This window comes from Abramis brama (assembly GCF_963993115.1).
Source record: "Abramis brama genome assembly, chromosome: 21".
Classification (NCBI taxonomy): Eukaryota; Metazoa; Chordata; class Actinopteri; order Cypriniformes; family Leuciscidae; genus Abramis; species Abramis brama.
The window spans coordinates 8,950,816-8,977,456 of record NC_139983.1 but is presented as its reverse complement, the minus strand read 5'-3'; the positions used below and the strand labels follow the sequence as shown (position 1 = coordinate 8,977,456).

Below are 26,641 nucleotides of genomic sequence, written 5' to 3'. Positions count from 1 at the left end.
TGATTTCCCAACGGGATAGAAAAAAAAGCACACACACACACACACACACACACACACACAGGTATCACGGAAGTGGCGTCACGGAGCACGGGAGGAGGGGGTTTGGGATGAAGCGTTTCAGAGAGCAAGATGGCAGCAAAATCCGATGGCGCGGGGGTCGTTACCGGTTTCGCGCAGCTGCACAACCTGGACGAGGCGCTCGGCGACGACGATGGGCTGGACAGCGCGGCCATACACATCTGCCACTGCTGCAACACCTCGTCGTGTTACTGGGGCTGCAGGAGCGCGTGTCTGCAGACGCTCCTGGGCGAACGCGACGCTGGAGAGCGCGGGCGGCCGACGCATCAGCAGCAGCCGCCGGAGGAGCGCCTGTGGCTGGACTGCCTCTGGATCGTCCTCGCGCTGCTCGTCTTCTTCTGGGACGTCGGGACGGACTTGTGGCTGGCTATTGACTACTACTCCAAACGGGACTATCTGTGGTTCGGGCTCACCCTGTTCTTCGTGCTGGTGCCATCGGTGCTGGTCCAGATTCTGAGCTTCAGGTGGTTCGTCCAGGACTGCACGGGCGGTGGGCTCGGGGCCGCGGAGGGGCTCAGCAGGAAAGCCACGGCCGATCTCAGCTCGCGCATCTACGGCAGGGACAGGTGCTGTGTGATCTCCATATGGATATGGCATGCCTGTGTGCACATCCTTCAGATGGGACAAGTGTGGAGGTAAGACGCTGACGTGATGATGATGATAGAAAGTCCATTGAAATGCTTTTAGGATGATGCACACACCCAGAAATATGAGATGATTTATACAGGGGATAACCTGCTTGTTTTGATCAGATGCACAGGATGGTTGTTTTGACTGGTGCATGACATCACATCACTGTGCACACACTCCAGAGATGATGCACATTGAACACACACATCAACAGAGCTATTGCATGCAGATGCATCAGATGATGCCTTTTAGCATCATCTCAGAGGCAGTGCTCGGTTGAAACACTAATGTTTTTCTTTCTCTTGCTTTATGGCTGGCTCTGTGTCCTCTAACCATCTGTGTAACGATGGCAAACAGTTCATTTCAGCAGAATGACGGGCTCACTTCGGGCTTGAGAGTGTGGAATCAATAGAGCTTGTAATTAATTTACTTGAATGACCTCTGCTGAGGAAAACAAACCTCGGTCTGGTTGGGTTGTTTCGGCTGCATCCCGTTTGGGCTTGATCGTTTAGGATGTTGCTTGTACATTCAGTCTTGTATAGCAGGCTTGTCTTCAGGATGTTGTTAATATTTTAGGTTCCAAGGTCACATTTTATGCTGATTGAGAAGCTTGTGTGTTCTGGTGAGGGGTTTGCATTAGCCTGATGTGGGGACACTGATGTGACACTGATCCATGAGAGGCTGTTTGTTCACTCTCGAGTTTGTGAGAAGCATGAAACTAAGATTTGCATTCAGATGCTTTTAAATGCAGAACAACTTTAACATGTCATCAAGACAGCATGAGGAGGGAAATAATATTGGTTGTTATTCTCTTAAAACAACTGTGTACTTACTTTTTTTTTTATTTTTTTATTTTTTTTTACAAAAGTAAAATATTCAACAACAACAAAAAAATCACAATTTACATTACTTTAGTTTATTTTACATTAATTTACAAATTGTCATTACTTATTCTCATTGCTTGTCCAAATTTTTCGGTAACACTTTACAATAAGGGTTCATTAACATTAGATAACTACATTAGTTAGCATGAACTAAGAATGAACAATACTTCTACAGCAATTATTGATCTTAGTTAATGTTAATTTCAATATTTACAAATACATTATTAAAATCAAATGTTGTGTTTTTTTAACATAAGTTAACAAACAAAGAACAACTGAATTTTTATTAACTAACATTAACAAAGATTAATAAATATTGTAACAAATGTATTGCTCATGTTACAGTAACTAAAGTTCACAAACAAGACCTTATTATAAAGTGTTGCCAATTATTCTTACTCTAATATGATCATTTTAAAGTACAATCAGATTCATGTAAATACAGTAAAATTATACTATCAAAATGTATAAATACTTTACAGTTTTACATTTTTATTTCTTGGAATAAAATAATGAGAATTAAATTATTGTGGGGATTTTATGTGCTTTATTTGTCATTAAATAAGTATCACAATGTTAATAATTATAATAACTATTAATACTAAATATAGGCTTCTGTTTATTTAATGAAGACTTTATGGTTTAACCATCCACATAAAGCAGTACATTCATTTTAAATAGCAATTTCATAGATATTTACTTATTCTCATTGCTTCTCTTTACATTTTTCGGTAACACTTTACAATAAAGTTTCATAACATTAGTTAACTAGGTATCATGAAATAAGAATGAACAATACTTCTACAGCATTTATTAATCTTAGTTCATGTTAATTTCAGCATTCACTAGTACATTATACAAATTTGTATTTGTTAACATTAGTTAATGCACTGTGAACTAACATGAACAAACAATGAACAGCTGTATTTTTTTAAACTAACATTAACAAAGATGAATAAATACAGTAACAAATGTATTGCTCATTGTTAGTTCATGTTTGTTAATACATTAACTAATTTTGACAAATTAAACCTTAAGGTAATAATTCATGCTGTTATGTTCAGTATCTATAAATGCCTGTGATGAGTTCCATACAGCGCTGTAACCTGTTTACTGAGAGTATCCAGTGGGAAGAATAGATTGTTGTTGATGCTTTGTTGCTTCAGCAGGGAGACAGAAAGGCAGTCAGTGTCTCCAGGCCTGAATAAGACAATTAGTTGACTGTCATGCCGGTTAAGATCATCTGTCGAGCTCAGGGGTGACCAGAAGCTGGCAAGCGCAGGCAGAAAATGTGTTTCCCGCCGCCAGCGCCCGCTCACACTCTCTGGATGCACATATGCTTCCCCTGGCAGAGATCTAACACTGATGAGGGCTGATTGCAGTGTTAAGAGTGTAAGACCCCAGCTTGACTCAGAGTTCTCACAGCATGGAAAACCTTTCAGCCCTTCCTTGCTTTTAGTTTACAAATGCAGATCATGTCCAGTTGTTATTCCGTGACATTTGGGCTTGTAGGATCAAGCAAATTACCAAGAGGTTTTTTGGACCCCATTGACAACATAAGACTTTTATAAAAATGTATAACATTATAGAAATAAATGTAGATGTTTTCATAGAGTTGTTGTTGATAAATGTGTGAGGGATAAGTATGCTGTCATGGTAATGAATCTCGTATCACCCTGAAGGGGGCTGTTTTGTGATTAATGACTGACTTTTTCCTAATATATTTTGGTGTTTTCATAGAGAATTTAATTGGTGCTGTTTTGTAAGGCATGATTATGGAAGCTTGTTTCTGCCACAGAATAAAAAATAAAAAAGGTAATGCGAGTTATGAAGTCAGAATTGCGTGTTATAAACTCCCGATTGCGAGAAATAAACTCTCAATTCTGCCTTTTTTTCTCAGAATTGCATATCTCGCAATTCTGACTTATAACACGCAACTGGGAGATATAAAGTCAGAATTGCATTATATAAAGTTGCAATTGCATGTTATTACGTCAGAATTGTGAGATATAAACTCGCAATCCTGAGGAATTTTTTTTTTCCCTTAGACTTTGACTTTATAACACTCAATTGCGAGTTTATATTTCTTAATTCTGACTTTATATCTCGCAATTCTGAGAAATTAAGCAATTGTGATATTAAAAGTTGCAATTATCTTTTAAAATGTTTTAGTCTTATTTTCTTGTAAAACATACTCCACTAATCTTTATTTTATTTACAACTTAGTGATAGTGTTAGTGATTTGAACAAACCTTGGGCCCAGAATTCGTCCTTTACTGAATTTTTTTTTTTTCTTACCCGGTATGTTTATCTTGTTTTCCAGTACAAATATGTAAACATTCTTAAATCAAAATTGCGAAGCAAAATTACATAAGATATGTCAATTTAAGAATTTTTTTTTTTTCTTAAAACAAGAAGATAATCTTGTTTTCCCTTTGCATTAGCAGATATTTTTTCTTGGTACATTGATAAAAATAAAATAAAAATTCTTTCAGAAAACAAGACTTTTTGCTTCTCAAGTTAATGTATCTTAATTTAAGAATGTTTACATATTTGTATCATATACAAAACAAGACTTGTGCAGTGAGATGCAGGCAGACCAGCAATGATTATGTCAGAGATCAAATTTAAATAAGGAATAACAAATTTATTAAGTAAAAAGTCAAATTATAAAGACAACAAATTAAATAAATCTGAAGTAAGGTATTTTCAGAATAAAAGGAGAGATAGAAGAGAAGAAGCAGAAGAAAATAAGAGCATAGAATATATATGCAGGAAACGTACAGAAAAACTCTGTACATCCTCCTACACTTGTGTTTTGGTCTGATAGGAAAAGGTCAAACAGACTTAGCCTGTCTATTATGTCATAGTTGGTGTAACCGGTTGGAGTGAACGATCAAATGCTATACGGTTGCAAAGATAGACGATTCAGATGGGTACATCACGTTATCAATTCTGATGTAAAATACACCCACTCGGTCTTACAGCACAGAAGAGACACCAAAGATCTCACATTTGGAAATAGTCAAACATATCAGAGCATATTGTAGAAAATAAATAAATGATTATTGTAATCAAGAACATGTAAAAGAATAATAACGCAACAAAGAATGTAACGATTTATTAATGATGATTAAATTAATACATAGCTATCAATGACTAGAATGCATGAGGAAGAGATTAATAAGATTCGTAAAAAGGAATAATTAATAAAAGAAATAAATAAAATACAATAATCAAAATAATAAATTTGAATACGGATAATTTCGTATACACCAAAGACAAAAATTCAGAGTAAGAAAATATATATATTTTTTGTGCGATTTTGTTGGACAGGCATGAATGTTTCCTCAAATCATGTGGCTTGTTATTGAGCGTTAACGCGACTCACTTAATCTGAATGGTGACGTTATGCTTTGCCGTACTGAATTGTGGGTTCCGTTGCGTCACTGGCATTGCTTGCGACAGAAGTTTTTCAACTTTCAAATGTTCAACTTTTCAAACACCAACGCAGGCGTCAGCCAATCAGGGGTGCGTTTCCCGTACAACGAACGTAACTCGCTGCTTAACTACCATAGTACGATGCATCGATGAAGAAATCAATTAGCTAGTCACGACTGTTTCCCCAAAACCATAGTCGAAAATGTATTGTTCAACCACGTTGGTTAATGATGTCACGCACGGGGTGGAGTAATAACTTCTTTTAATGAATCTGTTTGAGATCGAATTAATGCTAGATGTTTTGCTATAAATTACGGACATGGCATCTGCGGACTAATTCTAATTTTTAATTATTAATTTTTTTCTAATCATAGGCTCGTTCTTCCGTACTAGAGCATGTTCGCACATGTGCACTCTTCAAACAAACTAAAACTAAACAACGTAAATGACATTTGTATGTATTCCAAACATTGGAATACTTGCTTATTTTGCTCAAGATAAGGATTTATTGAGTCCACATGTCATGCAAACAAGAAACTATGCTTCTAACCACAGGTCGAGAGCTGTCGTTCCAAACACACAACTTTGCGATGCTGTTTGCGAAAAGTTCGTTGGGACTATGGTTTCGGGAAACACAGACTCGTTGAAGTATGCTGATAACAACAGAACTTGAGAGCATAGTTGGCTAACAATGCTTTTGGGAAACGCACACCTGATCGTCTTATGCAAATACCCTAGCGCATACGCAAGCCAATTGCGTTCATGCAACATCGGAAAGTAATGTGATTGGATGTTCTCACTATGATGGTCGCGTCAGCAGACTCAGCACCAAGCTCCAGACGCCGCGACGCCCCGTGTGAATGCAGCGTAAGAAACCACCTAGCAACCTTAAATTGACTTATTAAGAAAATGCAAAAATCTAATTTGCATTCAAGCATCTGTTATTAAAGCCGCTGGGCAACATCCTTATGAAAACAGTGAGCTCTGGGTTCATCCTGTTATGCAAGCATGATCTCTAAAGCGCAGCACAGACCAGGAGTTGGTGTGGCTGTAGATGTTGGCATTGACACACTGACCTGAATTCTCCTCTATCTGTTCAGTGCACTTTCAGTAACCCCGAGCCCCAGAGCTCACACCTTTCATCGGCACGTTACAGGGCTTTTACCGCCTCCACTTAACCGCAGCACCTGGGATGCGAATCCTTCTCTCAAGCCTCCACCCACTCATGCAAACTTAACCTTGTTTGTGTTTCGCATTTATTTAGCTTGAGCTCTGTCTGTAGAATGACTTGAGAAATACAACTCTCCAATATCAGTCCCAAATGGAAAATTGCATTGCTCTATTTTAGTTGATGTGTGTAATGTTTTCCTTGCCCTATCCCAGTTTACATTTACATTCATGCATTTAGCAGACACTTTTATCCAAAATAACTTACAATAGAGGAACATAAGCAACTCATCACTGATGCAAGCAATTTTCACAATATAGTGTAGTGTACAGTGTCAGGTTTATTAAGAAAGCTAGAGCAGAGGTCAAATCCAAAGAAGAGGAGGATTTTTTAATATGAAGTAACCATTTGTATTGTATTATTATTGGCATACTATTAAAGTTTTTTATTAATAGTTTGATTTAGGTGTTATTTTTTATAAATATATATATTTTTTGGTTTTATTTATATTTTTGTTATATATATTTATTTTTTTTCATTTTGTTGACATTGTTTATAGTTTTTTTTTTTTTAGATGTCTGTATAGTTTTTGTTCATTTTTATTTCAGTTTTAGTTTTACTTAGACTAAATGAAAATTAGAAATGTTGCCTTGGTAACTAGCTGAAATAAAATACGTTTAATTGGTTAGTTCACCCAAAAATGAAAATTATGTTATTATATACTTCAAAACACAAATGAAAATATTTTTAATCTGAATAAATCTGAAATCTGAGAGATCTCTGTCCCTCCATTGACAGCAACTACCACTTTGACTCTTCAAAAACATCATAAAGAGATTAAAACTAATCCATTTGTATTGAGTGGTTTAGTCCAAATTTTCTAAAGAGACCAGATTGCTTTATGTGATGAGCAGATTTAATTAAGTCTTTAATTCACAAATAAACATTCATGAACTCGCACATTAGTTGTGGTAAACATGTTCGCTTGACGTGCGAGAACCAATGTGGTTCATTCTTGTGTTACGCAGCATGTTTGAGCTTCTGCATGAACCAATGAGGTTCATTCTCGTGTTACGCTGCATGTTTGAGCTTCTGCATGAACCAATGAGGTTCATTCTCGTGTTACGCAGCACGTTTGAGCTTCTGCAAGAACCAATGAGGTTCATTCTGGTGTTATGCAGAACATTTGAGCTTCTGCATGAACCAATGAGGTTCATTCTCGTGTTACGCTGCACGTTTGAGCTTCCGCAAGAACCAATGAGGTTCATTCTGGTGTTATGCAGAACATTTGAGCTTCCGCATGAACCAATGAGGTTCATTCTCGTGTTACACTGCATGTTTGAGCTTCTGCAAGGACCAATGAGGTTAATTCTCGTGTTACGCAGCATGTTTGAGCTTCTGTTAAAAAACAATGATGTTCATTATCGTGTTACGCAGCACGTTTGAGCTTCTGCAAGAACCAATGAGGTTCATTCTCGTGTTATGCAGAACATTTGAGCTTCTGCATGAACCAATGAGGTTCATTCTCGTGTTACGCAGCACGTTTGAGCTTCCGCAAGAACCAATGAGGTTCATTCTGGTGTTATGCAGAACATTTGAGCTTCCGCATGAACCAATGAGGTTCATTCTCGTGTTACACTGCATGTTTGAGCTTCTGCAAGGACCAATGAGGTTAATTCTCGTGTTACGCAGCATGTTTGAGCTTCTGTTAAAAAACAATGATGTTCATTCTCGTGTTATGCAGCGCGTTTGAGCTTCAGCAAGAACCAATGAGGTTCATTCTGGTTTTACGCTGCATGTTTGAGCTTCCGCAAGAACCAATGAGGTTCATTCTTGTGTTACGCTGCATGTTTGAGCTTCCGCAAGCACCAATGAGGTTCATTCTTGTGTTACGCTGCATGTTTGAGCTTCAGCAAGAACCAATGAGGTTCATTCTTGTGTTTCGCAGAACATTTGAGCTTCCGCATGAACCAATGAGGTTCATTCTCGTGTTACGCTGCATGTTTGAGCTTCCGCAAGAACCATTGAGGTTCATTCCGGTGTTACGCAGCACGTTTGAGTTTCTGCATGAACCAATGAGGTTCATTCTGGTGTTACGCTGCATGTTTGAGCTTCAGAAAGAACCAATGAGGTTCATTCTTGTGTTACACAACACGTTTGAGCTTTAGCAAGAACCAATGTGGTTCATTCTGGTGTTCTGCTGCATGTTTGAGCTTCAGCAAGAACCAGTGGATTCATTCTGGTGTTACACAACACGTTTGAGCTTCCGCAAGAACCAATGAGGTTCATTCTTGTGTTACACAACACGTTTGAGCTTCCGCAAGAACCAATGAGGTTCATTCTGGTTTTACGCTGCATGTTTGAGCTTTAGCAAGAACCAATGAGGTTTATTCTGGTGTTACGCAGCACGTTTGAGCTTTAGCAAGAACCAGTGAGGTTCATTCTCGTGTTACGCAGCACGTTTGAGCTTCAGCAAGAACCACTGAGGTTCATTCTCGTGTTACGCTGCGTGTTTGAGCTTGTGTAAGATCCAATGAGGTTTGTTCTCGCACGTCAAGCAAGTAAGGTTGAGCTTCAGTTTATGAACGTTTCGAAGTCAAAGTGTCAGTTGTGCAGCTGTCAATGGAGAGACCGAAATTTTCTTTAAAATATCTTAATTTGTGAACGGATTTGGAACGACATAAGGGTGAGTAATTAATGTAGTACTCATAATGTTTTTTGTTTTTTTTTTACAAGCAACAAAAATGTTTCTTTTATGATTTGATATTTAGTTTTAGTTAAAGGGGGGGTGAAATGCTATTTCATGCATACTAAGTTTTTTACACTGTTAAAGAGTTGGATTCCCATGCTAAACATGGACAAAGTTTCAAAAATTAAGTTGTACGTTTGATGGAGTATTTCTGTACCAAAAATACTCCTTCCGGTTTGTCACAAGTTTTGGAAAGTTTTTTCCGAGTATGGGCATGTGTGACGTCAGATGGGGCGGAATTTCCTTATACGGGTCCTAAGGGCACTTCTCCTGGAAGGGCGCGCGCGCGCACCCGTAGACCAGAGCGAGAGAGCGAAAGCAGTACGCCCATCAAAGCGCTGTGCTCGACTTTAGGGAAGTATTTGCCGGATTTGCAGATCTAATGCTTAAGGATGGAGCAGTCCCAACGATAAAGGTTCACGGTCGTGCGTTACCGCAGGCGGTGAGTAAAACTGCTTCAAATGTCCGTAAGCACAGCAAGTAAACAACATGATCACGTATAGTTAATGTATCTATGGAGCATGCGATGTATGGTGTGTGTGTGTGTTTAAATACATTTGTTTAGCTGGCCACTGTAGGTGTCTGTTTGTTTATTGTAAAACCACTCCAAACAACAATACACAATCCCCCATTTCACTGCCCATCTCACGTTTTTCTAAGCAAAAGCGCGTTCTGTATATGTATGCTCGTGATTCTTTAGCTCCGCCCACACGGCATGCCTCCAGCCGCTCGTTTTTTTCCGGAAAGACTCGGTACAGCCTATCTTTCTTTTATAAATATAATAAAACTAAAGACTTTTTGGAGATATGAAGGATGCATTACTACTCTATAGGTACTCAAGATTAATATGAGATTGACTGAAACTGAGTGTTTCACCCCCCCTTTAACAATAATAACCCTGGCACTAACTAAGTAAACCGTATTTCCCTAAATAAGTTAAAATCTTGATGTTTATTTGAGTCTATTATCTGATTATGTTCTTATTCAGCAGACAGTTGTATCATGCAGCAGGAATTAATTCAGTGTGAACTGGTCAATATGTACAGGGATATTTCTTATTTAATAATGTATTTATCTTCTAAACCTGAGTAGCTCTTACCTCTACTTAGCCATATAATCCTCCAGGATCCGTTTAACCTTTCAGATAACTGACTACTGAATTAGCCTTAACTGTTGTTTCTTGTATTTTGGGAATTAGATTTATTTGACTTTCAGTGAAGATCCGCTGCTATAGTTTTCAGCCTTTGCATTTATCACTGTTAATAAGGATTATGATTTTTGAACAGCTGTGACTAAAATTTGAAATGGGATTTGCTGGATAGTGAATAACTTTCAGGGATTGACATAAGCTAGACAGAAAGTACTTTACATTGAGAATGATATAGTGAGGCTGTTTGCCCTTTTTAAAGCAGTCATATAATGCATTTTTTAAAAATGATATTTTGAGGTTTTTGTGTGTAAACTGTTGGAATTAAACAGGCTGTTTTTGTTTATATTGAGACTTTAATGTATTAATATGCTCTGAAATTTACTGTCGGTTTTCATAATACATCAAACTGCTTTGTGTCCATCCACTTTACCTAATCTTTTGATGTTTTTATGTTTGTGGCCCTGAGAAAAAAAAAAAAAGCAGTCTAAAGTCTGTTTTCACAGGTTTTAGTGCTAAGTGCTCAATATCTGTTCAGTTGTTAAAGCTTTTATGGAGTTAACCCCGACTATTTCCTTACAAAAGATTCTGCCTCAGTGTTAAAGTTGTGTTCAATTATTGATTGCAGGCACAATCTGTGAAAGTTTCAGGGTAAAAGCATAAAGGCTGTGAACTGAATCTATCCTCCCTGTGGGAGTTTCAGTAACGGCTGAGAGAGAAAGTTTACAGTGTCTCAGCAGGATCTTTCTCTTAGTCATGATGTACTTGCTAGAAATAGCACCTGAAATCTTCATCTAGGGGTCAAATGGAGGAGCAACCGTGAAAATTTTCTTCTTTCAAAAATTTCCAGACAGTTTATAGCATCAACCAGACTAAGATTAATATCTTAAAGTCGGCATGAAATCCGTGAAACGGCTTCTTGAACTAGAAAAAAATGTAGGGCAGGACTTGATTTTTTCCATCGGGAATTGATTGGATGGTTGTGGTTTGCTATTGGTGGAACTCATGTGAGTGACAGGTTGCCCCGCCCTCACGCAGTATACATGTCATCAGAGAAGAGAAGAGATGATGCTGCAAGAGGGAGGGGAAGTTATTTTGATTTAAGATTGATGGCACATGAATAAAAAAATGAGAAAGGATAAATCATGTATAATAAATGTGGCAATATTCCATAAAAAAATAATAAAAGAAGAAATGTCAGTATTAGGGGTGTAACAATATATCATGTCACAATATATCGCAATAGAAAAATGCATCAATATGTATCGTGGATAGTGACAATATGTATTGTATATAATAGTATATAGTTTTAGTGTCAGTACTACATTAAACTACTATATATAATGTTGAATATAATGTATAATAATGCAATGGGGGAATATTTGTGGGTCCTGATAATGCCAGTTGTCTTATGTTACCAGTAAAAAATGGCCTACATTATTTGAAATATATCTAGTCAGTGGCAGAGTGCAAGCATATTCGTCTAAAATAATTCTGTATTTTCAGCTTCAGAATCATCAATATTTTTATTCTGGTGTCACCATTGTCTTGTGCATTGGGTTACCAGCATCAAGTCCAAGCCTCACAGTAATTAAATCAACAGTAATTTTTTTGTTAACCTTTTACCATATGTCTTGGAGTATCGTAATAATATCGTATCGTGAGTTCAGTATCGTGATATGTATCGAATCGTGAAATGAGGGTATCGTGACTTTAAAGAAATGTTCTGGGTTGAAAATAGCTTCATTGTTGAAATACTTTCTTGTATGCATCCCAGTTTTAATGTGCAGAGTCAAACTGTAAGTTGCATTCCTGTAGTTTTTGCATTTTCTGGGATGCACCCGAGTGTAAGAAAAAGGAGTATGAAGGTGTTTTTTTTCCCGCTGACATTTACAGCACACACTCGTCTCTGTATGTGGGAAAACTCTCTGTTGTTTGTCAGCATACATAATTGAAATGTTACTTTCCTCTTTTTTAAATTTTGACTGTGACATACTAGAAGACAGATGAAATAAATATCCAACACAAAAGTGCCTTTAAATAATGTATGACATATCAGGACACAATAAATGCTCTGCTGGAATATATTTGATAAATAATTTGCTGGTCCCTGTGTTGAATTATGCAAGTCTCTACTGGAATCTGTCACCATGAATTTGAATGTATTTACGGTTTTCAAATGTCTTCTTTGTATTCAGTGTTTTTCCAGCTGATATTTTATGCAATATTTGTACAACTCTGTAGACCTAGATGATAATCCATTTGCAGGGGCATTTTTGTGTGTGCATTTTACATTCAGATAGATTTGTCACTTTCAGTGGGATTTTTTTCTTCATGATTTTTTTCTGCTTGCAATATTTGCTTTAGCGGAGTTCTTTTTTATCATATAAACTATATCAATTATATTATATCAATCATTTGATTCTTATTTTGTTGTTATGTACAGTCTCATATCTCATATCACCATAAATGGGTTTGTGTCGTGATTAATGACTGACTGTCATATTTTATGTGATATTCGTATAGCATAAGTCATTTGAATAGAGTTCAGCACATTGTTTGCCTTCCGGACTCATTGGAAAAACATGCCTGTGGCGACATTTCTGCAAAATTATATTATGTTGGTTCTTGCGAAATTAATGGAGCTAAAAGCATGTTCAGTTTTATCTAAAACACATTTGAATCTGGCAATGTTGTATGTATTGCGGTAGATTGGAAATTAAATGTCTGTTTCTTTTTAGCTTGCTTCTACAAGTCTTTATTAATCAATAATCTACCCCTGTAATCATAAATTATGTGAAAAGAATAAACATTGTTGGTGTTTTACTGCCACTAGTGTTCATTTCAGCTGGAAACTGCAGTGAATTTTATTTATAGGTTTTTGTGGAGTGCAAAAATGCATAAGGGCCTATGTTGCATTTTTTTCACTTTCAGAGCCCGGGTTATTTTCATGATGTTTATTTACTCCTGTGGAGCTCTATAGCCATTGTATCATCATATCAAACTATTCATATTTAGTTTTATGATGAATATATGCATACATGTATGCATATATTTACCTTCAGGTGTGCTAGTTGTTCATAAGAAACAGAACAGCCTAAAGATTTCAGGCTTAGTATTCAGGTTCAGAATTCAGTTATTTTTCCGTACAGCACGCCTGTCCTTCAGCTTTACAAGTTTCTAATTTATGCCTTTTTATCTTTGGAGTCATTTTACCCATTTTCATTTGATGTCTGCTCGATCCCATAATTCTGTTGCAGTCTGGTTGTTGTGTGTTCTACCCCTCACCCCATTCTCATTTCATGACTCCATTTTGTTCTGTTTGTTTTGCTTTAGTTTCCCTGATGGACTGATGATCTAGACAGAAGCAGTTTGGTTTGGGACAGGGAGGTTTACTCGCACACATAGCGGAGGGCAAGAGAGACAGAAAGAGGCTTCTGGAACGGGCCCAGACGATTGTAAGTCTACCTCTCTGTCTATACACTCCTCTGTATTTCCCTTTTCTCTTTCCATCTGTTTCCGTATTATTAGAGCGACAACATGTTTCACCGCTTCTAACAGCTTACTTTAAAAAATTGACTCTGGAAGTGCTGCGAAGTGAGACTAAATGAGAATAAATTCTCTTTTTTAGTTTTATATAGACTTCACAGACGCATGCGTAATGTTCCCAGTCATTTTCCCATTGTCTCTCTCCATATGTTTGTCGGGTGTTATGAAACAGTGGAAATCCTTTTTTTTCAAAGAAGGATTTTGCTGGAAAACTCCAGAGCTCCTCACAGGATTTTACAGGCGTGCAGATCTTTCATCTGAGATTTCACACATCTAGTTAGAGAATAGAGAGCAAATCTCTGTAACTCTATTTCAGTTATAATTCTGTTCTGGAAAAGATTGTGCCAACATGTTTATTTTCATTCATAGTTTTGTTGCCCGTATCATGGCGTCTGAGAGATTGTAGATCGATGCAGTGGAAGGTTGCATGAATATGGAACATCTGTATTCTCTCTCCATTCTAGAGCCGTTGCTGTGTTTATTCTAGTGTTTCTTTTTTCATGATGACTCCATCTTGAGCTTGGGGTCAGTGAGATTTTTTTTGAAAGAAATCTTTATCAATTTTTATTCAGCAAAGATGCACCAAATTGATCAAATATGACAGGAAAGACTAATTCAAATAAATGCTGTTAATTTTATTTCAGGATTCTTTGATGAAAAGATGAAAAGCAAATGTTTTTTGAGCATCAAATCATCATATTAGAATGATTTCTTAAGGATCACACTGAAGACTGGAGTGATGATGCTGAAAATCCAGCTTTGCAGGAATAAATTACATTTGAAAATATATTCAAATAGAAAATGGTTATTTTGAATTGTAATAATATTTTCACTGTATTTTTGATCAAATAAATTAAGCCTTGGTGAGCAGAAGAGACTTCTTTAAAAAAAACTGCAGAACACATGTATATACATCAATCATATATAGCTGAATATATTGTATACATTTTGGTTAAAATGACTTTGTCTGTCTTTTGAAGTCCCGGTGTTACTTAAACATTTAATTGTATGTCACAGTACATCTTCTGAATTTGTGTGGCTAAATTTATCAGATTTATTCTGGGGGATTTTTGTGCATGCACTCCATGCTTTTAAGGCGGTATTGATTAACAAGGGAAACAGCTTGGGTGACATGAAACCGAACATTACTGTAACCCGCACCCATTCCCATCCCATCCGGGTCGATATCTGTGGCACAGCTGCGTACAGTGACTCATTCAGCTGGAAACATAAAGCAAATAAAGGCCGCTCACTGAGTGACTTCCTGCGTTACTGTTAGAGAGATTTGAGATATGACTCTGTCTGACATATGAAGCCTACTGGATGGCACAGAATATCCCGGTTCAGGCAGTGCAGCTTCCACTGGTTATATATCAACATAAAGAGGGTTGTCCATGTGTTTGCACACAGTCAATATCGGCCATTAATCATTATATCGCAGAAACATCCTACACTGACTGTAAATGGATGCTGTGTTATTATGTAAACTGTGAAATATGAATGTGATATACTGTGATATCTCACGCCGCTTGTCTGTGTTCACAGCTTTCCACGGAGTATGTAAGCGCTGCAAGGCTTTTATGGTTACATAAATATAAAACCATTAAAAAGCATTTTTTTTACTTGAAATCAAATAAATGTTGACTGAAATTCAATTAAAAATTAAAAGATTAAATTAATTGTTTTTATTTTATTTGCAACTGTGCAAAGCAACATTTCTTCTATTCATTTAGTTTACTTGATGTACTAAAATAACAAAACAAAAAACACTTAAATAAAAATTAATAAAGGCTTTATAGACCTATTTAAAAAAATACAAAATAAAATTAAAATGGAAAATAAAAACTAATTCAGAATATTAAAATTAACTATAATTGTAGCATCTCAATGGTACTAAAATAACACTTGTGCAGTGATACTTTCTTGTCAACCATATTTTGTCACAATGTGATTATTGCATTTCTATATTTTATTGGGTTTGCAAAAAAGGAGTGCCGTTTTGGGGGTCCTCCAGAAACAGGTTTGAGAAACATTGATGTAATAAGTCTGCCCTTGATGGGAAACTCCTGCTGCCATGTGCTCGAGCTCATTTTATAGACATGAATAATTCACACTCACGTCCTCAGAGTTGCCGTGCCTCAGGCAGCCTGTGAAAATGATAGGCTACAATTTATTGCACATCTTTTTGAAATGAATGGGTTTCCAAAGTTGTTTTTGGCCTATTTGCATGAATGCATGCATTTATTTATGTATGTATGTATGTATGTATGTATCTGTCTGTCCCATCCATCCATCCATCCATCCATCCATCCATAGTTTTGAGGGACCTTTAATGCTTTATAACTGTGCCCATGGTGAAATGCATTGATGGGAAGTCAGATAATGATGCTCTTTTTTTCTCATTCCCAGTGCACAATTGGATAAATAGATGCTAAATTGCTTGTTACTGGGTGCAGCACCACATATAATGCAGATTTATTGGACATTAATCTAAATTAAATGCTAACCTAATGTACAATAATGCTAATGTACAATAATGCTAATGTACAATAATGTGACTTGATTTTTGAAATGGAAACCAGAGACATTTTCAAGTTCAGTTCAGTTGTCAAAATATCAATGAAATCTCACTTGTTGTTATCTATGAGTTTAATTACTATTAAAAGTAATAATTATTATGACGTTTGCGAGTCAAATGGACCCTTACTGATTTTAATACAATTCGCCAAAAAAATCACAGTTTGAAAAATAGTTGTAGATAACCATTGCAAACAGATCAAAACAGTATTTTAACACATTATAACATTATAAACAATTATGACTTTACAAAATAAATAAATATGATACATAAAAATACAATGTTCTGTCATGAAATTCTAGATGGCACAGGTTAATAGGTCCTAACTCAACCTGCTTGTAATCACATCATTATCTATAGGGCACGGCTGATTGGTCCCTATCAATAGCCAATGAGCTCTCTGCTCAACCCTGAAGTACTTGGGTAGCAAAACCCTCCACCTTCCCCAGCTCCACCTGTATAGATCTGCTACTGGTAATTAGTGCTGCACGATTAATCGTATCGCAATCGCAATCGCGATGTCAAGCCTACACGATTATATGACGCAAAATGCTGCGATTTTATATTAAATAAACAAATTAGCGCTGTTAACGCAATTAACGCAGCATCTGTTAATTTTTGGCATCCTTTGGCTAGTGTTACATGATCCCGCTCTTATTCATGCAAATGTTTTTAAACCATTCATTCGCGATAAGACAAAAAAGAACGCGCTGTCAGTGAATGTCCTCCTGACACACACACACATACACACGACCCACAAACAAATAGACGCGCGCCAGTATCAAGTTCTCTTTCGCTGTAGAACGAACAACACACATGTATGCCAAAATTAACGCACTGCTTGTGAATGTCCTGACTGTGACGCACAGAAAGACTCGCGCTAATATCGTGCGTGCGCACAAAACAGCATGCCAGAATACAGTTCTCTTTCGAGCTTGAACGAACAATAACACACACAATTATGCCAAAATGTCTTTTTGTCGAGTATCTTCATAACATAAGAGTAGTCTTATGATGAACGTGAAGAGTTGTGACTCTTGAATGAGGCGCGTGTGAGATCCGCGTCTCTGACAGCAGCGGCTGGTCTTAAAGGGACAGTACACAGTAGCCAGTAGCCACTAATTATATCTGTCGCTAAAGTTAATCAAAGAACAAAGGGAACAGAGAAAAACACTCACTGCTCTTGACTAAAGAACTTTATTCTTTAGGCAGATTATCACTAATTTGTGTGTGCATTTATTTTCCTTGAGAACCAAGCAAGTTGACTAATGAAACCATTTGTTTATTATATCGCATATCACAATCGCAATCGCAATATTGACCTCTATTATCGCAATATGACATTTTCCCCAAATCGTGCAGCCCTACTGGTAATTCATGTACGCTATATTGTACAGCAGCAGCATGTCTTACTTGCTCACAGCAGCGTGTCGTGTATGTAGCAGCAGCGTAGCAGATCTATTCCTCCAAGACCAAACATATCAACATTGTCATATCCATAACCATGCAAAACACTCCGAGAGTTGTCATGACAGAACTGTATTTAAAAAAAAAAGTTTTTTTTACATTTAATGTATATAATGTTTTCATTTTCACTAACTGAATATACAGCATACAATAGTTATAACTTAAAAAAAGGAAACGTTTTAAATGTTATTTTATAGTTGTGCTTTTGGAATATTTTCAATTGGAAAAGTATTTATACTAAATATATACCAATTTATACCAATATACCAGAAGTATTTGGATTACTTTTATTTTTTATTTTTCATACATATCAGGATGTACGGTCTCACCCACATCGTATATATAGTGAAGATATGTGTGTGGGTGTTACTGCATTGTGACAGTGGAACTTTTGGGAGTGTTTACAATACTGTCAAGTCAAGTCACATTTATTTATATAATGCTTTTTACAATACAGATTGTTTCAAAGCAGCTTTACAGAGATAACAGGAAAATGCAACAAAGTTTGTTTCCAGAAGAAAATAGCATCACAGTCCAGCTTAATTAAGTTCAGTGATGTTTCATTTTGTTGTAAAAAAGTTATTAATTTAGTTCATATATAGCCGTTCTGGAGAAAACTGTGATGTCATCGTCCAGCTCAGTTCAGTTCTCATATAATGGTGTCAATGCAGGCAGATCAATAATATTGTTGAATATTAAATTAAATGTTAAATTTAATGTCCCCTACTAAGCAAGCCAAAAGGCAATGGCAACAAAGGTGAAAAAAGGCGAAAAAGGCGACAGTGGCAAGGAACCAAAAGTCCATCAGGTGACAGAATGGAGAAAAAAACCTTGGGAGAACCCAGGCTCAGTCGGGGGCCAGTTCTCCTCTGGGCAACGAACGAACAGTGTATGATTATGATTCAGGCAGCATTACAGGTCAGAAGTCAGATTGGATTGTGAATTGTGATTGTGAATTGAATTGTGTGCAAATTAGGCTGTTTATGGTATCAGATTGTTTTGTGCATTACATTATGTATCCCTGTGATTTCTGTGTAACATGGGATCGTGACATTGAAATAAAACAAATTAATTTACAAGAACATTTTGTCCAGAGATGCATGTTTATTAGCTATGCGTCTCATAGATAAGAGTCATGGGAACATTTCAGATGAGATAATTCATTAAGCAAATAATAGTGCTGGCTTTTATAGCAGTAATTGCTGGTTTAGTATATATTTTTTTGTAGTAATGTTTATAATCTTCTGAACAGGTATATCCGCACGCTGTACCTGGGCATCCAGAGTCGGCGACAGAAGGAACACAGGCGGCGCTTCTACTGGGCGATGATGTACGAGTATGCTGACGTCAACATGCTCCGTCTGCTGGAGACGTTTTTGGAGAGTGCCCCCCAACTGGTGCTACAACTCTGTATAATGATCCAGAAGAACCAGGCCGAGACACTGCAGTGTGAGTGTGAACCATTCATTAGTGGAGTTAGTTAAATCAGCTAAACTTTCAGGATGCACCATAAATGCTAGCTAAATAGATTCCTGTAAGTCACCTAGACATCTATAGAGTGCTGCAGGATTGAGTCCTGAGATTTAGAAATGAGTTGGCATTTTTGCACATCATCCCAAAGTCAAAGGTCTTTTTGAATGGGAAACATTCTTCATTCTTTCAAGCAGATATATTTATTTGTATACATTAAATGTAAATTAATCCTTATTAAAGCTTTTAAAGTTATTCAGTCAAGAACATTGAGTGATTTTCTCTTTTTCTTTTGTTGTTTGATTATTGACGGACAGCAGCATGTTATTAGACCCTTATCATTTTAAGGCCGAATGCACGGATCCAATACACTGACACACATCCCATATTCTCCCAACTGTTTGCGTTCACTTAAGACATAACTCGACTGTATTTACGTGAATACTCGCCAAAACGGACATTTTTACATAATTTTGTGTGTATTTGTCCATTCCAGCGTGGAAAGACATGAGAGAACTCAATTCAGTACTCGTGCGTTGACGTCTGAGAGGCGGCTTTCTGTGTTTATCCAGATGTCTTCTCTTTCTCCCAGACAATTACTTGTTTGAACGTTTTATGCTGCAAGTGTATGGCAGCTTATGTCCCTCCGGGTAGATAAGCACGTTACAATTCAAATGTGCTCATCTACCGCGCAGGACGTCAATTCAGTTCTGACTGGATCTCTTCCCAAATCATCCCTCCCTAAGGTTTTCATCTCATTTTTATTTGTTGACGAAAATGTCAATAGGTTTTTGTCATAGTTTTTGTTATAAAAAACTTTTTTTAGTTATCCCTTTCATTTTCGTCAGTGAAAAAATGTTGTTGTCAAAAATTTACAAATTAACTCTCAAGCTTTTTTCTTATGCTGATTTTGTGTACGCTTCAATATTCATAAGTTGTGTTAATTTATTTTGATGAACAAAATGTGTAACACTGTGTCCTAACCAGACGCGATGCGATAAGATTCCAGCGACAAATAATTTGTCTGTCCACACTAGACGTGACGCGACTCTGACATGCGCCAAAATCAATCAAAACCCACAGCCAATCAGAACAGCGTGTGGGCGGAGTCTCGCGGCAAGAGAGTAATCTTGACGGCACTCGCAAGAAAATGGATAAGTAGGCTACATAATCAAATTCACAAATATTACACCATTTAAACATTATTAGAAATACATAGGCTACTGAGTTACAAAAACAATCTTTGTCAAAGAATACACTTGTTTGTTCACAGTTTGAACGTTCTTGTTTCCATTTGTTTAATTTCAAGATCTGAGGTGAATTATCCATTGTTGCTTTTACGGCTACAAAGCTGGGAGCACTAAATGATATTCAAAGTCACATTGCATGCTTTTAACATTAAAGGGACACTGTGGAGAAATTGTGTTTTTGTCAAACAGCGACCCCTAGAGTCGCTGTGGAATACTTGCACTGTCGTAAATACTAGACATATGTGGAAATTATTGGACTGGTCTAATTATCAGCAATGGATGAATGAACAGCATGTAAAAAAAAATGACATACTACAAGCAAGCGCAACAACATACAACATAGAATGCAAACAAGTTTACAAATAAGAGATTTATTTACTGGCCACTTCGTGCGTTTTCTCAGATCGGATAGCTATCAGATTTATCAAAACGATTCTATTTACACCTAGTCACATAAATGTGTTTTTGCGAAACGGATTTAAATCCGATCTTCAATTCTCGCGCTATATGCAGATTTAATGGAGTGCACGTCACCGAAAGCAACAGATATGAACTGCATTTTATTGATCATCAGCTAAAATTTCAAAATCAAAGACAGCAATAAGAGAGAGCAGCAACAGCCCTGGTAAGATCATTTTGTTTCTTTACTTTTAATGATGATGATGATTGTGTGTTAAGCATCTGCGACTTACTTTCACTTTGATTTGTGATAGTTTGCACGTTGGCTTGATGATCTGATGCTCAGCTTCTCATCTGCGGTGATGCGTGTTCCAGCGCGTCGTCATATCTGGCAATAACATATAGCCTATAACACGCTCTCACACGTTTTTTTTATTATTTATTTTTTAGCATTTTTGGGAGGAGTACAATTTACATATGTGGTTTAAACAACCAGATGCATTTACACTTGTTCAGTTTCGTCTGGAATGCGTCTCAGACCTCCTCCTGAAGTGGTTTGAGCGTCTTGAATGCGTTTCGGAGGGCATTTACACCTGGTTTTTTCACGATCGGATAGCTATCCGATCTGAGAAAACGCATGAAGTGGTCAGGTCTAAACACAACAGCCCCCATGACAAAAACATATGCACGAAAGCCGAAAACAAACGCTGGTTGGCATCTCACGTCCATAGACAGTATAAACGCTCACGTCCGAATTTGAGGAAGTGGTGGGGGAAGTGACGTATGCCGTAAAGCAGTCGAATTTTGTAGTTCTTTTTGTGCTCTGGTTACTACCCGAACCCCGAAGTTACATAGTGCCAGTAAAAGCGATACAGACCCCGTCAGGCTATGGCAGACGTGTCATTCAACCTATTGTAAGTCGATGTACCATCACAAGGGTCTTTGAAATATATTATGAAGGTTGAAAAGTTACACGGTGTGGCTTTAAATAAAGCACATAAACAGTAACTGAGATTATCATTGCCACACTTTGTGTTTGTTGTTCCAGCTGCGACGTCGCAGAAAAATAGAAACCGTTTCTAAAATAGAATCGTTGCGTGACGCCATTTTGTCCTAACCTGCAAATGGTGTACTTAGGACACGGGGTAAGAATCATAAACTTTTGTTGGTCACAGAGCTTATTTTCTGCCAGTTTACAAAAGCCAATGGAACAAACACTACTTAACTTTTTGCCGAGGGAACCAAGGTGATGTCAACTTACTGGTTGGCCTACAGAAATTACGTCATCCCTGCAGCACTCTATTGAATGTGTGTTTTAGGTAAAAGATGTCACTTTGAGAGTCCATCTGCAATATGTCTCTTAAACCTTTCCAGTAAACATTCTACATGTTTCTGTGATGTTTGTGATTTTAAAATGTACGTTATTAAAGCAATAAGTCACTAAAGGCCATGCTTTATGCTCATTGCATGTAAGGTATGATCTGAAATGGCTTGTAAAGATGTTTCCGGGTCCAAGCCTCTACTCCGTCAAGTTTGAATTCTCTATTTATAGCACACCTTTAAGCAAATTTTTCAAAAACTCAAGTGTACAATACAGTCTCCGGGCTCACGGTGTCCCATACACAAATTTATTAAATGATTCAGAAAAGATTAATTGCTGTCAGCTGAGCCAGCTGTGATTTCGGTTTGGAGCTAAAGTTAAGGATCATTTTTTTGGGTAGTTTTACAGCAAACCGTGACAGTATTTTAACACCTTTTAGTGCTTTTCACTCTTTTGACTTGTTAACCCTTGGTCATTCCAAACCCTGCATAAAAGCAGAGCTAACCCTGTTCTGGTTTCATAACCCTGGGTAAAATCAGTGCAAAACCCGCTTCTAAATTACAGGTGTGAAACAGTCCTCTAAAAGTGAGATTCAGAATGATGATAATCTGGGGTTAAATGCAGTGTGAAAATTGCCATTGTCTGCTTTTAGGATCTAATAGAGTGTTTGAACCTGGAAACTATGAGGCATTACCGACTTATCATATTGCTCTTGCCACCTTTTTACAAAGCAATCTGGTTAAGTCCTGAAGAACGTCTCTCGTCATGAATACCTCACAGGTGTCTCCTCCGTGGCCTCCCTGCTCTCGCTGGCCTGGGTCCTGGCTTCTTACCACAAGCTCTTGCGCGATTCCAGAGATGACAAAAAGAGCATGAGCTACAGGGGCGCGCTGATCCACATCTTCTGGAGGCTTTTCACAATAACCTCTCGGGTGCTCTCCTTCGCCCTCTTCGCTTCCATCTTCCACATCTACTTCGGCATCTTCGTGGTTGTGCACTGGTGCGCCATGGCGTTCTGGATTGTGCACGGAGGCACTGATTTTTGCATGTCCAAATGGGAAGAGGTGCTCTTCAACATGGTGGTGGGCATCGTCTACATCTTCTGCTGGTTCAACGTGAAGGAGGGCCGAACCCGGTACCGCATGGTGATCTACTACTTTGTGGTGCTTGCCGAAAATACGGTGCTTACTTGCCTGTGGTACGCCTACCGAGACCCAGTCAGCACTGACTCCTATGCAGTGCCGGTGCTCTGCGGAGTTTACCTAACCTTCGCCTCAGGGGTGGTTTTCATGGGCATCTACTATGGGTTCCTTCATCCGATGGGACCTAAAATAAGGGTGCTAGCTAGCTCCTGTTGTGCTGATCTTCTTTGGGGACTTCCGTTACCCCCGGAGGCCGAGCCCATGGCACCCACTCCTGGTCCGCGAGCGTCCCAGCCCACTCCCACTCGGGCTTCCACGGGGGCCTTTGGCCAACGGGATGATACCACGGCAGACACCTGCCTGCCCGTGTTTCAGGTGCGCTCGCCCGAGCCCACCACTCCCTTGGGCCGTTACAGGCCGGAGGGACCTCTGATCAAGATCGACATGCCCAGGAAACGCTACCCGGCCTGGGACGCGCACTTCGTGGACAGGCGCTTGAGAAGGACGATAAACATCCTGCAGTTCATCACGCCCGCGACCGTCGGGATCAGGTACAGGGACGGGCCGCTGCTGTACGAGCTCCTGCAGTACGAGTCGTCCCTGTGATGGCTGGCTCTCCCCTCCATTTAGTTTCAGATCTGCCACATTTCTCAAAATGCATGCCATTTTGGTTTCCGTATAAATTATATAAATGTGTGTAAAAGAGGAACTGCAAGTGTAAGCATCAAGCATTGCACTTTTTCTTTTACGTGAATAGCCTCCTGAAGATGTGTATATATTTTATATGTATATACTGTCTCTTTTTTACAATATCTGTGTCCCCATGAAGGGATATATATTTATGCGTCATGGTGTTTACAGCCAGCGGAAACCATTACATTGGAAAAATGGAGATCGATTGACCACATCAACACCGCCTTGTGTTTTTAACAACTTTTATCAATCTATACTAGCTTATCTGATATTTCAGAGCTTATTTTCACACTTACATTGATCAGAATACTCAAGTTGATGTTTATATACAGAAAGCACCTGCTATAACTTAGAATTTTCCTCTTGACAGTGATTTGCATCGACAATGCAAGAGAAAGTCGCCTACTAGCAAACTACAGATGAGCGGTTTGGCGACCTCTAGTGAAGTCTCTTTAGACTCTCTTTAGAGCACATGCCTCTTTAGACTGATCTCTGCAGGCAAGAATCTACTTCCTGTCAGACAAAATCCAAGTGGCATTCATTGTCTGTTTGCCTTAAAATCTGTATTTAGCTTGTTAAAGTGTCTTTATTTTTGGCTATTAAAGAAATACCTCATTGACTCTGTATAGCACAGTTCAGATCCATTTAACCCTTTGCACAATATGATTAATATGAACCTTGCACTGAGAATCATGTTAGATCTGTATAGTTTAGTGGGATTTAATAATTATTAAAGCACATAACTCGTGGTTTTGAAGGAACAGTTCTGTACAGCGAGTAGCACATTGAATTGGTGAGTTTTAAAATATTTGTTCTTGGTTATTGGGATGTTTTTGCTTTCTGGCTATGTTCTCACTGCAAGCCAAAATCCAAAATCAGCTCAAGCTCTTTTTATTTTTTTAAAAATAATATTTATTTTAAATAAATATTATTTTAAAAAAAAAGTTTGAGTTGAAATATAATTTATTTATTCTAATTCATTTATTTATTACAATTTGATATTATATTAACATTTATTTGTATTTATTTGTAATTTACTCTGTAAATTACTCTTGTAATTATACAATATGTATATATTCGATTGGTCGGCACTGTTCAAAAATCGGACTTGGCCTAGATTCAGCTGCGGTGTGAACGTAGCCCATGTTCCTTCTGTTTTATCTCAGCAGAAATAAGCACAGAAAACCCTCGACAAGGTGGCGTTGTATGAACGGTCCTCTCCATTATTTCAACCTCTTTTCTAGCATTTAGACTGCATAGTGTATACGGTTACTGCTCTCATCTGTTTGTCTAGTGTCGTCATCTAAAATTCCAAGTAATAAACTTGTGAGGTGCAGAAATGTGGCTGTGGTTCTCTGAGGAACCCTGGCACACATATTTTTCCTATGTGTAATGACTTAATTGACAGTTTTTTAACATTTATTTTATTCTAAGGTGCAAAAAGATGCTAAGCTAATGGCATTTGAAGTTATCTTTGCCTGAATATACCTGAGTGTATTTACACAAGTAACCGTGGCAGAGTCTCACCATAAGAGGATTTTTGCAGTTGTCTGAGAAGAGGATAATAATTGCCTCAACACACAGGGCTTGCTGCTGCCCGCAGCGCGAAACAAAGCCAAATCACATCCTCTACTGTAACAATCTCTGTCTGCTATTGGTGCACCCAGCCGCCTGTCACGGTCATCCTCCTTGCTGATTGGTGCTTGTAGGGAAGCATTTATTTCTTAATAACTAAGCATGCAGTTTGTTTTTTGGTGCTATATATTTTATTTTATTTTATTTTATTTTATTTTATTTTTTTGCCATGTGAAAACAGAAATGTCGAATTATTAAAGTTGCACTAAGTTTTTTTTTTTACTGAAACCTTTTACCCATAAATAAATAAACTGCACTAAACTGCATTTTAAACAGTTAAATGTTTAAAATGGTGCAAAGAAACAGTGCTCCTGTTGCAAAATGCATGGGATGTCAACTGATTTCACTAGATCTTGACATTGTTACATGTTGTAATTATGGAAGCGTGTTTTCACCACAGAATAAAACATTTTAAAAGATGACTGCAACTTTTTATCTCACAATTGCGAGTTTACATCTTGCAATTCTGACTCTATTTCTCAGAATTGCGAGATATAAAGTCAGAATTGCATGATATAGAGTCAGAATTGCGTGGTATAAAGTCGCGATTGTGTGTAATAAAGTCAGAATTGCGAGTTATAAAGTCACAATTGCGAGAAATAGACTTTATAACACGCAATTGCGACTTTATATTACGCAATTCTGAATTTACGAGTTTACATCTTGCAATTGTGAGAAAAAAAGTAAGAATTGTGAGATAAAAAGTCGCAATTAATGAATTTTTATTCTGTGGCGGAAACAAGCTACCATATGTAATAGCCTAATTTAAATATAAAAATAAATAGCTCTCTCAAATATTAGGTAAAATAGTACTCATTTTTAATGAGTCTGAACTTTTTTAACCAATGCATTTTGTTAGTGAATTAATTTTAAGTATATTTACAATCAGCATTTGCTGTCTTGAATGAATGTTTTCACTGAGCTTATTTGAGCTTATTAGTTGCAGTGCATCAAATGGCGCCTTTGAATTTGTTGAATTTTACCAAAAAAGACATTAGCTGTGTCCCAATTCAGAGGCTGCATCCTTCGAAGGAATACAA

At 37.6% G+C, this 26,641-nt stretch overlaps 1 protein-coding gene across 1 annotated transcript; it reads left to right on the top strand.

Moving 5' to 3' along the window:
• Positions 1–23,879, top strand: xkr6a (XK, Kell blood group complex subunit-related family, member 6a; the record flags this gene model as incomplete). Its single annotated transcript, XM_084097305.1, has 3 exons — positions 1–713; positions 18,944–19,140; positions 22,912–23,879. Exons 1-3 carry the CDS (start codon positions 130–132, stop codon positions 23,877–23,879), a joined length of 1,749 nt encoding a protein of 582 aa, XP_083953431.1. The 5' UTR covers positions 1–129.
• Between the last annotated feature and the right edge of the window lie 2,762 nt (positions 23,880–26,641).